Source organism: Barbus barbus, assembly GCF_936440315.1.
Source record: "Barbus barbus genome assembly, chromosome: 20".
Lineage (NCBI taxonomy): Eukaryota > Metazoa > Chordata > Actinopteri > Cypriniformes > Cyprinidae > Barbus > Barbus barbus.
In genome coordinates, this window is record NC_136748.1 from 25,821,474 (window position 1) to 25,837,935 (window position 16,462).

The window sequence follows — 16,462 nt, forward strand, 5'->3', positions numbered from 1 at the left end:
GTAACCGTCCCAACTCGTAACATAATTAATATTCATAAACCAAATCTGATCATAGTAGGATTTGTACATTTGTAGGGGGATCATTGATTAGTACTCTGCGCCACCTTGTGGATGAGATTATTATAACAGTAAATTGTGTGTGGGTTTACGTACATAATATACATTTCACAATATAAAAATAAATTAAATATGGACTAAATTTATTGAATCAGTTGCATCTGTTTTAGCAAGTCATTAAAATGTCCTATTATTACAATTCTTTCTACAGTTATTTTTTGTTTGTTTTGGTTCTTCATAATATCCTGATAGATAGATAGATAGATAGATAGATAGATAGATAGACAGACATTGATAGACAGATAGATAGATAGACAGACATTGATAGATAGATAGATAGATAGATAGATAGACAGTCAGATAGATAGATAGATAGACATTGATAGATAGATAGATAGATAGATAGACATTGATAGACAGATAGAGAGACAGAGTCAGATGATAGATAGATAGACAGATAGAACGATAGATAGATAGATAGATAGATACTTACATTTATGTAGTCATTTATTTGTTGTTTATTAAAAATTAATATATTTAAATACAACAAACATTCAAGAAATGACAAAAACAAGGAAACAAACAAAAAGTCTGTTTGAACATGTACATCGTTAATGGGTTTGGTAATGTAATCATTAGAATTACAAATAGTTTTTTTATTCCTGTAATGTTCAAATGTGATATTTCCTACTTCCTATCAGATATCAAGCAGGTATTTGGTGTACTTGTAATACAAACTTAATGGTTATTGGCTTCATGGCTTCAGCATGGCAACATTAACATCTGCTGTCATCGACAACCAAATTGACTGATGAAACCAACCCCTCCAGTCCACCTTTTATGACTAAATACAACTTTATCAAAATGTAAAGTCCTTCATAGACAAGTCTATCTAAATAGGCTGTTAGCCATCATTAAGGATTCGGGTTTCTTTAAGCAATACAGTGTTTTCCTTCTTTAGCTGTCTCTTCCATATAAAACAAGCTCTTTTGTTTTTCATCCATGATTAGCTCTGCATGTCTGTATGTGTTTCATTTCAGTGTTATGCGTGACCAGTGTTTGTGGTTTCCAGCGTCTCCTCATAAAGCCAGCTCTCAGTGAAGTTTCCAGACTGCTCCATTAGCTCAAACAGACGCTTGAACTCATCAGGGTAAACGTCGCCTGTCATTGTGTCGTCAAGGAAGCCGAGCTTTGAAATGAGCTCTGATCCACTGCCGGGACTCCATGAGCTTTGGAAAACAGGATACAAAAGGGGAGTATGAATACAGCCTCCCTTACATAGGTTTAGTGCGGTTTGTTCACTCCGAAATTCTAGTTTGTATCTAAATACAGATCAGAGTCCATAAACTTACTTAATTTGTTCAATCAATCTGCTTTTCCTTTTGGCAAGGCATTGTTTCAGCATCACAACCAGAGTGCTGCCGTTCAAGGGGGTCAGGTGAGAGTTAAACAAGTCCTCACGTGGAGTTATCCGCACCAAGCAAAGGTTATCATTCTGGGATTGCTGTGGAGAAAAAAAAAAAAAAGGGTGTAAATGAAAAATTTGGGAGTTTAACCTGCAATTAAGTGAGTGGGTGATAAATCTGACTTTATTCATTGGGAAAATGAGTTGTCTGGCTCAGCCCATGATTCAGACCAGTGACTCACAGATCAATTCAGACTGATTTACTAATGATTTCAAGTTATTCATTAAGAAGAACTGCGATCAAATTCATTGGACAGAAGGATGTGATGACACAGTGCTTCTCCTGAACCACTAATACAATATAAACAGATGCTGAATCTTAAAGTGATAGTACTCGTGTGCCAAAACTTACAGTGTTCTTTGAGGAGGGCCTTCCAGTCTTCTTGGCTACAGTTAAAAAGGATGACAAAGGCTCCTGGTAATAAAGAAGCAGAAATTCACAAATACAGTCCATGCACAAACACACCAATCATTCATTAATCATTATTATTCCCAGAAAAATGTAACAATAATGCATAAATAATGATAATAATGTCTCACCTCATGCAGTAACTCAATATCACAGGCCATCTGCCAGAGAACACTGAAAGCTTGGTAGTTCTTATAATCTCTTGGACGGGTCACTAATTTCTGAAAGACAAATAAATCATAATTCACACTTGGATCCAGCTTGAAAGCTCAAACTCCTGCTACTTATATAGCTTAAACTTTCTCGTAGACTGAGACATGCAAACTCACGGTGTATTCTTTCTGGCTGATGAACATGATCAGCTCCACACGTCCGTAGCGGAAAATGGAGCGGCGCTCAAACAGGTTGTAAATCAGCTTCCACAGTATGTTCTTCTCATTTCTTTGTGAGAAGATCCCTACAATTTTGACTGGGATATCTGCTCAAGAAATGGAAAGAAAGAAAAAACATTTACACATTTATTCCTTGCTTAAATGGCTCGTTTACTCACCCTTATGTTATTGTCCTTCCTTCTTCCCTTCCTTGATTAGGGCACTAACCTGCTGACCAAGGAACCTCGGAGATGGCAAGGTCAGAGAAGAGCTTCTCTGAGTACATGGCGGGAGGTTTCATGCTGCCGTGGCCGATGGGATCCAGTTTGAAGAAGTCACAATGAACCACATCCAGCTGTCCTTCCAGTTTGCTCTCCAGGTCCTTTTAAGATCAAAGGTTATTTTAGAGGTGTGCTGTTTTTTTATTAATATCTATTGCGGTTACATTGACATTGATGTTCTTCATAATTAAGTAAAGGTAAACAGTCGGGAGGAAATTGGATGTGTCAGTATATTGGATCAGTGCATTAGGTCTTAAAAGGAATTGTTCACCCAAAAATAAAAGTCTGCTGAAAATGTACTCACCCTCAGGCCATTCAAGATGTACATGAGTTTTAATCATCAGAAAAAATCTGGATAAATTTAGCATTAAATAACTTGTTCATCAATGGATCCTCTGCAGTTAATGGGTGCCGTCAAAATGACCAATATAGCGTTAAAAACAATGTAACAAAGAAACAGATCCATCATTAAGATGTTTTTAAACAATTTCTTCTGGCCACAATACCAGTTCATAATCCATAATAATGCTTCCTCTAGTAAACAACACTTAATCTGTGTATATTTCTCTCCTGATTTAGATTAGATGACTTTTTCACTGGAGAAAGCAATATTCTGGACAGTTGACTCTTACTTGGAAGCAACAGTTTGAAGTTAAAACGTCTTACAAACATGAAGCTTTTTACTTCCTGAGATATTAATTAATGGACTGCAGTCACGTGAATTATTGCGATGTTTTGATCAGATGTTTGGACTCTCATTCGGACGGCACCCATTCACTGCAGAGGATGCATGTATTGGCGAGCAAATGATGTAATGCTAAATTTCTCCAAATCTGTTCTAAAGAAGAACAAACTCATCTACATCTTTGATGGCCTCAGGGTGAGTACTGAATAACTGTTGTAGTTATAATAACAATCCAAAATATATTTACTTAATTCAGTAAGGAAATAAGGAATATAATAGGGAAATAAGTTCATTAACTTGCAAAAGAGTCTTAAAAACCAACATAAAAAAAAAAAAAGAGTTGTGATAAGACTGTGGATTGTCGTTCCTGCCTGAAAAAAAAAAAAGTGCGCTTGATATTTTTGCCATATTGCCCACCTCTAGGTTATTTATTAGGGAAATAAAAGCTGACAGTGAGCAGAATGAGAAGAGATCATTTCGGATGTCTACCTTCAGCTCAGGAAGGAAGTTTGAATCACTTTCAAGGGCAACAACTCTTTGAGCTCCACGGTTCAGCAGAGCGCGTGTCAACACCCCAGGACCTGCGGACAGAGACAAAACCTGCATTAATATTCATACAAATACTGACAACATTAAATTATTAGTTGAGGAACACACACCTGGGTTACACTCAAATATAACAGCTTTCCCATCATCAATGTCTCCGGCGAGGTGGTCGGTCACGATTCGTGCGAGGGAAGGGTCTACGATAAACCGTCTCAGGTGTTTACAGGCCAGCGCTTTCTGTGTGTTCTCATCCACATCGCCCAAATCTAAAGGATCGTACCGGCAGAGGGGGCGAAATTGACCCTGCAGGGGCACGGCGACAGCAGAGAGGTTCCTCTGAATGCCTCCTGAGGATGGAGAAATTCGCTCTGGTTTGCCCACCTGAGCCGGGGTCTTCTTTAACCCGGACGGGAATGGGTCTAGAGAGTAAGTTCTCGCAGAGGTGGACAAAGTCCTGTGTTTAGTTAAAGGCAGAGTGCAGGGTGATGCAGATCTTGATGTTCCACACAGAGTTCTTAAAGTCAGGACAAAGAACCTACATCCTCCACATGCTGCCATGATGACCAACAAGCCTGAAGCCTGGAATCATATAATATGCAATTATAATAGTAAATCCAGACCTAACCAATTAATTTTTACTGTAATATTGTTGCTATATACACACACACACACACACACAATTTTAACTGCATTCTGCCCAATACATAAAACATTTTAAAGTTTCTTATGCGGGTTAAAAGAGAAACCCTATCCGTTTTATATAACATGCATTATATAATATCAGTATATTATTTATAATATTTATTATAGGAAATTCATAATATAGAGAACTACACAGGCTTCCAAAACCCTTTGTCCATTTTTCAATTCCGATAAAATAATTCGAGGAATTTGTAACAGATTAAATATTTTTGATCTGAAAACCTAACGTTAAAAACCTGATGTTCGCAAGGTTTAAATGACTAGATAAGCATCAATTCAGCCATTTCACGTGGTTATATAAGCCAATTCTGATCAGACATTTTCTTTGCGTAATTTCAATATTCTTTATTGAAAATAACTCTGTAAATGCACTGGACCGTGGCTTAAATTCTTTACCCATTGCATTGCGTTCTATAATCCTGTTTTTTCAGCTTGTACACCATTAACCTACCCATAATGCAATGGCAGCAAACGTACTCGTTAACTATCAGTCTCCTGATGAAATAAATACATGCAGATTGTTGGCTACACATTTATATATAATTTGAACCCAAACTAACCTCAAATAATACGGTTCTTGTCCACGGGATCGTTACATTAATGAATGCTGCGCAGCACGCGCGTCCGTGACATTGAACCCCGCATGTTGTTTCGCAATCCTATTGGTGAGTCGCACAACGTACGTCATGTTGCAGCGACGCGCCAACATACTATGCTGATCAAGAGTGCGTCAGTTTTGCGCATTCTTCAATGTATTGATATTATTCTATTGTGTGTTATTCTAATATTATTATGCGCAGCAAGAATTCATCTCAGTATAAACTATTTATACATATATAAATAATTATGAAAAGATCTGATATGTGGTGAAATGGGTTGTAGAGAGTTTCGGATTTTTAATAATCTGCGCAATGCCGTGTCAAATTGACAGTCATGAATACAAACAGGTATTTGTAATATGCATGTGTGCATGTACTGTATGTCGGCACACGGACGCTGAATTCGAGTGATGATATTGTTATGAATATGGAGAGGTTTGTCAGTGAGGCTAAAGGAAATGGTTTGCGTGCTCTGCGTGAAATCAAAGCAGTTGAGGTGATTCATTCATGCGAGCCGTATGCATTCTGCATAGCCAAGGATTTCCTGAAAACTGCCTGCCAAAGTTGTCTCAAGAGGTAAGAAACCATATTTGATGCTTAAATATTGTAACAACTGGCTGTTGTTCTGTAGAACGTGGGGCTAGCCGGAGCTAAGTTTGGCCGCTCCACTATTACTGACTAATTACTAGCAGGAAATGCGAGCACTCGTGTCCCATACACCGCACGACTTTGAGTGTCTCTGTCGTCCAAAGCAGTGGCAAAACAAACCAGCAGGAGGCAGTAATGTCTTCATTACACATTTATTCTGAACACATAATTAGAACTTTTACAAGCAAGCCCATATTGCCAAGTCCCTCCCCTACACATCTCTCTCTGTGACGGTAACAGCACACTCTTTACATAACAGGGCAGTAAATGAACCAAACCCACCCGAACTGACTTGAACATAAACACACATAACATTGCTGACGCAAAAACCCAACCATCTTACTTAAATAACGCATAAATCAACTCTAAACAAATACCCATAATGCACCTGGCTGCTAGCGCTGATTGCCAGGTCATTACATAACCCCCTCCACAAGAGGGTTAGTGTCCCCACAACCCTAATCTCCCACAACAAAATCCAGCAAATGTCCTGGCCGGCGTCGAACACGCTTCGGCCTCCCTGATGTTCCACTCCCAGCGCCAGGCTCAGTCTGGAGTCCGTCATTGTCCATCTCGGCACTGGGAGTGGATGGTGGGGAGCCGCCCAGGCTTCCACCAGTCTCTTGCTCTGGGGCCAGTGGGTGGTACGGTGCCAACCGGTCCTTATGAAGCACCACCCGTCTACCCCGTCCAGGCATTCGGACCCGGAAGACCACCTCTGAAATTTGGTCCAGAATCTCCCCAGGTCCCTGCCAATGATGAGTCAGTTTGGGTGACAGCCCCCGCTTCCTTTGGGGGCAGAACACCCACACTCTGTCCCCTGGCCCAAGGGTAGGCCCGTGGGCACGGGCGTCATACGCCCGCTTCTGGCGGGCTCCAGCGTCCTCTAGAGCCTCCCTGGCCAGTTGATGAACGGTGCTCAGACGCTCCTTCAATCGCCTGAAATAGTCCAGTTCTGGCCCACCGGCAATCTCTGGCTCGGGGGGCGACCCGAACACCAAGTCCACCGGCGTGCGGAGCTCCCTGCCAAACATCAGCGCCGCCGGTGTGCACTGACTCGACTCCTGCACTGCTGTCCTATACGCCCACAGGACCAGGGGCAGATGCTGGTCCCAGTCTCTCTGATGCTGACTGGTCAAAATGGCAAGTTGGGTCGCCAGTGTGCGGTTGAACCGCTCAACCAGTCCATCGCTTTGCGGATGGAGGGGAGTGGTTCTTGTCTTCTTCACCCCCAACCGCTGGCACACCTCACTGAACAATCGGCTCTCAAAGTTCCGCCCCTGGTCACTATGAAGTTCGTCCGGCACCCCGAACCGGGCGAACATCTCATCCACTAGTCGCTGCGCCGATGTGTAAGCACTCTGATCCGGCACCGCATACGCCTCTGGCCACTTTGTAAAGTAGTCCATGGCGACCAGGACAAAGCGGTTGCCGGCCTCTGTGATGGGGAACGGACCCAAGATGTCCACCCCGATCCTCTCCATGGGCGCCCCGACTAGGTACTGCTGCAACGGCGCATGAGAGCGTCGGCTGGGTCCTTTCTGTGCTGTGCAGACATCGCAGCAGTGAACGTGCAGCTCTGCATCCTGCCGACACCCCGGCCAGTAGAATCGCTGCCGCAGCCGCCGCACTGTCTTAGAGTTCCCGAAATGGCCGGCTCCAGCTGCCCCATGAACCCAACGGAGGACCAACGGCCGCAGAGTGTGGGGAACCAGGAGTTGCAGACGGTCGATTCCCCGCCCAGGTGCCTGCCACCGCCTGTAGATCACACCATCGTGGAGCTCCAGGCTGCCCCACTGAGAATGAAGCGACTTGATCTCGGGACCCTGGGAGGACACGGCTGGCCAGTCTGGACGTGTTCGGGCCTCCAGCCAACCCCTCACCTTTACCAGCACTCGGTCATTCGCCTGCTGTTGCCTCAGCTGCTCGGTGGTGAACGGTTCCCCATCTCCACCACTGTCACCCGGCCCTACTGCCGCCGACGATGGCCCCAGACCTCTTTCTTCCTGACGACCACAGTATCGACACTCATCAGCGAGGCATGGGCGTCTGGAGAGGGCGTCAGCATTGGCATGCTGTCGCCCTGGTCGGTGCTGAACCTCAAAGTCATACTCTTGGAGGATCTCCAGCCACCTTGCCACCTGACCCTCTGGCTGGCGGAAGTTCAGCATCCAGGTGAGGCTAGCGTGGTCGGTCCTCAGTGTGAACCTGGTGCCCAGGAGGTAGGGCCTGAAATGACGGACTGCCAGGATCACCGCTAGCAACTCCCGCCGGGTGACACAGTAATTTCTTTCTGGGCGACTGAGGCTGCAGCTATAGTAGGCCACCACTTGCTCCCCAGACTCCCCCCTCTGGCTGAGTACAGCCCCGACCCCCACGTTACTAGCGTCAGTGTCCACAAGGAAAGGTTTGTTGGGATCAGGGTAGGCCAGGACAGGAGCGTCGATGAGAGCGGCTTTTAGCTGCCTGAAAGCTGCCGCACAGTCCTCAGACCACCCAAACCGCCGGCCCTTGTTTGTCAGCTGATGTAAGGGGCTGGCGATGGTTGCAAAGTCTCTGACGAACCTCCTATAATAGGAGGCCAGGCCCAGGAAGCTCCGTAGCTCAGAGATGTTGGTTGGTGGGGGCCAATCCCTCACCGCAGCCACCTTTGTTGGGTCGGTGGCCACCCCGCTCTCGCTAACCACGTGCCCCAGGAACTGCGTCTGGCGGGTGAGCAGGTTACACTTGGCCGGGTTCAACCGCAACCCGGCACTACGGATGGCTGTCAGGACCTCCCATAAGTTGTGGACAGCCTGGTCAAAGTCTCTGGCATGGACCAACAGATCGTCCAAGTAGACCACACAGCGAGTGCGGGGAATGTCTTTAAGGACACGCTCCATCAGCCTTTCAAAAGTGGCTGGGGCGTTACACAGTCCAAAGGGCATCACCCTAAACTGCCACAGTCCTTGCCCTATGGTAAACGCAGTTTTGGGCCGGGCCTCTGACGCCAGCTCTACTTGCCAATACCCGCTGCGCAAGTCCAAAGAGCTGAACCAACAGGATCCAGCAACATAATCCAATGCATCATCAATGCGCGGCAGCGGGTATGAGTCCTTGCGGGTGACCGCATTCAGTCGTCGAAAGTCCACGCAGGGGCGCCACCCCCCCGTTTTCTTCCGCACCATGACCATGGGTGCGGCCCAGGGACTGTCCGAGGGCTCAATAATGCTGTTAGCTGCCATATCTCGGATCATTTCTTCGGCAGCCTGGCGCTTAGCGAGAGGCAGTCGGTGGGGGCGCAAGCGAATGGGGGCCGCGGGGCCAGTGTCAATGTGATGCTGCACCAGAGCTGTCCTGGTACAGTCCTCCTCTCGGGCTGCAAAAATGTCCACAAATTCTCTCAATAGGTGTTGCAGCTGCTCCTGCTGCGACGTGCTTAGATGCTCACCGCTTCGCCGCCCCAACTCCTCAACAGCAACAACAGTCTCAGGTGATGGGGGGGCGGATGGAGTGTGTGGTGATAACGGCTGGGGTGTGCTGGTCTGAGCTACAATGCTCCCCCAGGGCTCCCCCTGAGTCTCTGCAGCTCTTGTGCGGCGGCTGGGGGCTGGAGCCGGCGAGCACTGATGTCTGGACGGCGGCTGTGGGGCGGCAGCCTCTCCATGGCGGCTCCGGCCCAACCGGAGCGGCACGGTCTCGTTACCGAGGCAGAGGGCAGCCCCTGGCACGTCGACACGTGCTCCCCAGTGGGCCAACAAGTCCAGGCCAACAATGCACTCATCTCTGATGTCGGCAAGCCAGAACTCGTGGCGCGTCTGGCTCGTCCCCACCACCACAGACAACAGCTTCTTCCCAGGCATTACTGTCCTTTCACCCGTGACGGTGAGTAGTTCGGTATTGGTGGGGGTCCAGTCCTCTGGAAGGGGACCGGCCGTTCCTGACAACAGTCCTTTTCGTAGCAAACAAATGGTGGACCCCGTATCCACCAGGGCGCTGCAGGGCTGCCCGTCAACCACACAGTCCAGGTACAGTCCTCTGGTAATCCCGCAGCGCCCCACAGTAGGGCAGTCATTGTGGAGGGGTGTCATAGAACGGGGTGAGGGTCCCCTCACTGCCTCACTCCAAGGTCGTTTCCCGGGGGTGACATTGCCCGGGGCCGGGGGCTCGGGGCAGGGCAGTCCCTGGCGAAGTGCCCCGGTTCTCCGCAGCGGAAGCAGCGGTCTAGTCTGGACCTCCGTCGGGGGGTCACCGCTGGTTGGACCCAGCTGACCTCCTCCTCAGACTGGACCCCTTCCACCTCTCGTTCGGCTGCTCTCGTTAGCTGGCGTTGGAGCGGAGCTTGACTTGTCATCGGCCCAGCCTGTAGCACCTCCTCGGCTCGCTCAGCCTCTCTCAGCGCCTCACTCAGATCTCGGGGTGACAACAGGCGGACATGCTGGCGGAGCCGCTCAGGTGTAAGGCCCCGCAGGAAAGCGTGGAGGCTCAGCTCTTCCCTCGCTGTGGCCGGAAAGGTAGGGTAGCCCCTCCGGGCATAGACCCGGATGTCAGCGGCGAATGTGCCCACACTCTCTCCTTCACGTCGACGTCGGTTTGTCAGCTCCTCCCTGCTCTGCTCTGCGGAGGTTCTCTGCCCGAAGCGGCGGTTGAGAGCAGCGGTGAGGGCCTGGAGATCACGCCGCTCTTCAGGGGACAGATCGATGAGGACCTGAAGCGCGGGACCCTCCAAGGCGAGGGCTAAGTGAGTCGCTGTCTCCTCGCGGCTCCATCCATCGTGGAGAGCAGCCAGGTCGACCTGTGCCAGGTAAGGCTCCAGGGGTGTCAACCCGCTGTATCGTGGCAGCTTGGCAGGTGATCGTATGAGGATGCCTGGGCGGCCATTGATTTGTAGTGTCGGTGTGACGGCCGGTGGTTCGTTCCGCCCCTGACCAGGAGCGCGGTACATTGTCCGGGGAACACTGGCGCCGTCAGGTTGGTGCGGAGCCCTGCTCCTCCGCGTCGTCTCACTTGTCAGGCGCTCTAACATGATGCTGTTGTCTCGGATGGCACGCTCTAATTCGCCTATACTTTGCTCCATATTGGCGTCTTCTAAACAGCCCAAATCCCACTTCTGACACCACTGTAACAACTGGCTGTTGTTCTGTAGAACGTGGGGCTAGCCGGAGCTAAGTTTGGCCGCTCCACTATTACTGACTAATTACTAGCAGGAAATGCGAGCACTCGTGTCCCATACACCGCACGACTTTGAGTGTCTCTGTCGTCCAAAGCAGTGGCAAAACAAACCAGCAGGAGGCAGTAATGTCTTCATTACACATTTATTCTGAACACATAATTAGAACTTTTACAAGCAAGCCCATATTGCCAAGTCCCTCCCCTACACATCTCTCTCTGTGACGGTAACAGCACACTCTTTACATAACAGGGCAGTAAATGAACCAAACCCACCCGAACTGACTTGAACATAAACACACATAACATTGCTGACGCAAAAACCCAACCATCTTACTTAAATAACGCATAAATCAACTCTAAACAAATACCCATAATGCACCTGGCTGCTAGCGCTGATTGCCAGGTCATTACAATATATATATTAGAGAAAAGTACCATGGTACTGCTATGCATATTTTTTGATATATAGGCTGCAATGGTTGTTTGGCCAATATTTCATGCTAATGCATGTTTTTGAACAACCTCTTTGATTTTGTTTAGGATTTTTGTATGTAAATGACATGGTATATGCACTGCAGTACTATGGTATTTGTGGCAGTACTATTTTGTAAAGGTAAAAAAGCAACAATACGCCTGTCTGCATGCTTTTTTTCATCTGTCGTTTTACCTATGATAATGTTTTTGTGATATAAAATGAGTTTATGAGATGACAGTCGAGTAATGCATGACACTCCTGGGTGTGTTCTTTAGGGGGCGCTGTTGCTCTTTCGCTGATGTTGCTGCACTTAAAGGAACACTCCACTTTTTTTTGAAAATAGGCTCATTTTACAACTCCCCAACACTGAGTTTTGATAGTTTTCCTGTTTAAAACTTCTGTGACTCTTCTGTAGTTACATCGTGTACTAAGACTGACGGAAAATGAAAAGTTGCGATTTTCTAGACCGATATGGCTAGGAACTATACTCTCATTCCGGCGTAATAATCAAGGAACTTTTCTGCCGTACCATGAGTGCAGCAGGCGCAGTGATATGACGCAGCGCCTGAAAGTAGTCCCCAGCTATATCATAACTAGTTATCTAGCTGGGGACTACTACTGTTTAACTCTAGGGGAGTTGTAACATGAGCCTATTTTCAAAAAAAAAAAAGAGGAGTGTTCTTTTAAGAGTTATTTTACATCATCATCAGCTAATGACCACTTTCTCTTTTGGATAAGAAAAATACACTGCTTTTAAATTGCTAAACTTTACTTTTGGTGAAGGCAGTTTTAGCACATTTCGACCCTCCTGCTAATTGGCAAGATTAATTAATATCCACTGCACATCCAATGTGCACATCCAGTTTTGTGCATTTTATGTATAAGTAATAACTCTACACAGTTTGTAGTTTTTCTTTTAGTAGCTTTTGTAAAGTTTAAAGAGACTGAACAGCATACTATTCATCTGCTGTGTGTTTTATATATATATAGATAGAGAGAGAGAGAACATACTAGATATTTTGCTTGATTTGACCTTCCATTTCAGTTTGATGATACATTGTAACAAATAAAAATGTATGTTTTTTTTATAGTTTTGAATCCTTATTTTAGATTATCTTGAAGTTTAGTTAAGACGGCTTTACATAAAATTAGTTATAAAACATGAATACTGCACTGTATATATTCTTAACTCATGAAAGTCTAAATGTGACCCTGGACCACAAATATTATTAACAATATCTATGAAATTATACTTTTTCTTATTGATGTCGCACTGAAGCTGTGATTTTCATAGTAGTGCAATAATATGAAATCTTTAAAAATGACAGTACTGTAAAACGACAGACCAGCAATAAACTGTCAATTTATAATATTATGGATGTAAAAGTACAATCCAGTAATGCCTGGTAAGTAATATGTAAGCATAGCACACAATCTTATACAGCTAGTGTTATGTAGCATCTGTGCTGTGTTGTTAAAACTATCTTTTGGATCTAATGTAATTATTTTGTTCCAGGTTATAATATGCAAAAGTCTGAACATTAATCTCTTAATTTTACAATAAGTAGTGGAATTTACCCAAAATAAAGATTTAAACATCTAAAAAAATGCACATTTAAGGGGCTCCTCTTTTGGTGAAAGATTTTAGACAGCTTTCTAAATGGCCGGCAGACAGTGTGAACATATGGAGACTCATATCTCAGTGTGCACCAATTTGTGACTTCAAATTATATAATTATTAGAAAAGTATACATTGCATTCGGCAAAAGCATACACATGCATATACTGTATACTTAAGTAGTTTAAAAATATTTATGGAAAACTATGAAAAATTACGTATTTTATACAAACCCGATTCCAAAAAAGTTGGGACACTGAACAAATTGTGAATAAAAACAGAATGCAATGATGTGGAAGTTTCAAATTTCAATATTTTATTCAGAATACAACATAATGACATATCAAATGTTTAAACTGAGAAAATGTATCATTTTAAGGGAAAAATAAGTTTATTTTAAATTTCATGGCATCAACACATCTCAAAAAAGTTGGGACAAGGCCATGTTTACCACTGTGTGGCATCCCCTCTTCTTTTTATAACAGTCTGCAAACGTCTGGGGACCGAGGAGACAAGTTGCTCAAGTTTAGGAATATGAATGTTGTCCCATTCTTGTCTAATAAAGGCTTCTAGTTGCTCAACTGTCTTAGGTCTTCTTTGTCGCATCTTGCTCTTTATGATGCGCCAAATGTTTTCTATGGGTGAAAGATCTGGACTGCAGGCTGGCCATTTCAGTACCCGGATCCTCCTTCTACGCAGCCATGATGTTGTAATTGATGCAGTATGTGGTCTGGCATTGTCATGTTGGAAAATGCAAGGTCTTCCCTGAAAGAGACAACGTCTGGATGGGAGCATATGTTGTTCTAGAACTTGGATATACCTTTCAGCATTGATGGTGCCTTTCCAGATGTGTAAGCTGCCCATGCCACACGCACTCATGCAACCCCATACCATCAGAGATGCAGGCTTCTGAACTGAGCGCTGATAACAACTTGGGTTGTCCTTGTCCTCTTTAGTCCGGATGACATGGCGTCCAAATTTTCCAAAAAGAACTTCAAATTTTGATTCGTCTGACCACAGAACAGTTTTCCACTTTGCCACAGTCCATTTTAAATAAGCCTTGGCCCAGAGAAAACGCCTGCGCTTCTGGATCATGTTTAGATATGGCTTCTTTTTTGACCTATAGAGTGTTAGCCGGCAACGGCGAATGGCACGGTGGATTGTGTTCACCGACAATGTTTTCTGGAAGTATTCCTGAGCCCATGTTGTGATTTCCATTACAGTAGCATTCCTGTATGTGATGCAGTGCCATCTAAGGGCCCGAAGATCACGGGCATCCAGTATGGTTTTCCGGCCTTGACCCTTAGGCACAGAGATTGTTCCAGATTCTCTGATTCTTTAGATGATATTATGCACTGTAGATGATGATAACTTCAAACTCTTTGCAATTTTTCTGTGAGAAACTCCTTTCTGATATTGCTCCACTATTTTTCGCCGCAGCATTGGGGGAATTGGTGTTCCTCTTGCCATCTTGACTTCTGAGAGACACTGCCACTCTGAGAGGCTCTTTTTATACCCAATCATGTTGCCAATTGACCTAATAAGTTGCAAATTGGTCCTCCAGCTGTTCCTTATATGTACATTTAACTTTTCCAGCCTCTTATTGCTACCTGTCCCAACTTTTTTGGAGTGTGTAGCTCTCATGAAATCCAAAATGAGCCAATATTTGGCATGACATTTCAAAATGTCTCACTTTCAACATTTGATATGTTATCTATATTATATTGTGAATAAAATATAAGTTTATGAGATTTATAAATTATTGCATTCCTTTTTTATTCGTAATTTGTACAATGTCCCAACTTTTTTGGAATCGGGTTTGTATAAATTCTTATCATAGTCGTAAGTTATGGCTGTCTAGTGCAGACATACAATTTTTTACGAAGTATTTTTCAGATGATTGCATTACATCTGTATTTTGTAGCATGGCCTAAAGGACATCTAAACATTCAGTGAAGTTCACAGAAACCAACTACCTCGGAGTCACCAGTTTACTCAAGTTGCACCACACTGACAGAACAGTTAAGCATTAATCTGCTCCAAATTTCTATTCAAATATAAGCCTCACTTTTCTATGTTGTGCATCAGAAAAACAAAGTTTGTTGTTGAGAGCATCTGTTGAGAGGGTTTTCATCCCCTTCCGAAATATCACTGTCATAAGTCATTTTGTAAAAGGTTTCTTCTCGTGATCCGGCCTTCTGGCTTGTTTGTTGTCATCATTGCTATTCATTTCAGATACGTACTATATTTTCATTTTCAGAGTGTAATTTTTCCTCTCGCCGAGCGGAAAGCGTGTGTAGGATGATGCTGTAATGAGATTGACGTTTCTAGCAGATGTGCTGTGATTTAATTCACACCAGCTTTTCATGCCCTCTCTGTAGCCTGATCATTCCTGACACTTGATTAGAGTCTACAAAACTCTCAGATCTCATACTCCTGCATGGTGTGTGTCGAGGAAATCATACAGTAGACCTCAGCAGCCAGACAGTGCATAAGATTGTTTCTGTATTCCAGTGAACTGAGTGAAAATTGGCATCTGTGGTTCCATGAAGAACCTTACCATTGCAGAAAAGGTTCTTTATTGTGGAAAAAAGGTTCGTTAGATGACTAAAATGTTCTTCAAATTAGTCTTTTAAAAACTGTTTACTAGAAGGTTCTTTCTGGAATCCAAAATGGTTCTTCTGTGGAATCACTGTTTTTGCACTATGGGTAAAAGTGTCTTCCAAATGCATAAATGTAAATGTTATAATATATGGTTACTACTAGGGTATTCTGGTGTTTACTAAGCTATTTTTATTCTCTTAAGTCTAAAGAGTCCATCCTCAAGAAAGAGTCTGTGTGATGATCTCTAGATATTGCTCAGGTCCCTCTTTGGATGTAAGTCCATTGTATTTTGATGTGTTTTATCATCTGCTGTCTGAAAGTTGTGCATCCAGTCCCTTAGAAAATATATATTTAGTGATGTTTAAAGTAATAGTTCACCCAAATTTACTCACTCTCAGGCCATCTAAGATATAGATGAGTTTGTTTCTTTATCAGAACAGATTTGAAGAAATTACCATTACATCACTTGCTCACCAATGGATCCTCTGCAGTGAATGGGTGCCGTCAGAATGAGAGTCCAAACAGCTGATAAAAACATCACAATAATCCACAAGTAATTCGCACGACTCCAGTCCATCAATTAACATCTTGTGAAGTGAAAAGCTGCTTGTTTGTAAGAAACAAATTCATTATTAAGGCATTTTAACTTCAAACCATCGCTTCTGGCTGAAATACCAGTCCATAATATATAAAAACGCTTCCTTCAGTAGAAAAAGTCCATTGCCTGTTGTCCTCTCACATCAAAATCTACCAACATATTTGTTAAGAGCTGTTTTGGACTGTTTTCGCCTATAAACAGTGCTTGATCTGCGCATATTTCTCTCCTGATTTAGATGAGACTAAGCAATATT

General features: G+C 44.3%; 2 protein-coding genes across 2 annotated transcripts in view; one reads left to right on the top strand and one right to left on the bottom strand.

The window, feature by feature from the left end:
- Positions 1-179: 179 nt before the first annotated feature.
- Positions 180-5,188, bottom strand: LOC306886081 (dimethyladenosine transferase 2, mitochondrial-like). Its single transcript, XM_079442954.1, has 9 exons — positions 5,077-5,188; positions 3,928-4,393; positions 3,758-3,849; positions 2,531-2,684; positions 2,261-2,409; positions 2,063-2,152; positions 1,875-1,937; positions 1,410-1,561; positions 180-1,286 (listed from the first exon to the last, which is right to left on the bottom strand). The coding sequence occupies exons 2-9, from the start codon at positions 4,370-4,372 to the stop codon at positions 1,100-1,102; spliced, it is 1,332 nt and encodes a 443-aa protein (XP_079299080.1). The 5' UTR covers positions 4,373-4,393; positions 5,077-5,188; the 3' UTR covers positions 180-1,099.
- Positions 5,189-5,451: 263 nt separating this feature from the next.
- Positions 5,452-16,462, top strand: part of LOC306885965 (histone-lysine N-methyltransferase SMYD3-like) — a 164,958-nt gene continuing 153,947 nt past the window's right edge. Inside the window, exon 1 of the mRNA XM_079442802.1 lies at positions 5,452-5,691. Within this exon, the coding sequence (XP_079298928.1) occupies positions 5,537-5,691 (155 nt within the window). The 5' untranslated portion in view covers positions 5,452-5,536. The remainder of the gene's footprint in view (positions 5,692-16,462) is intronic.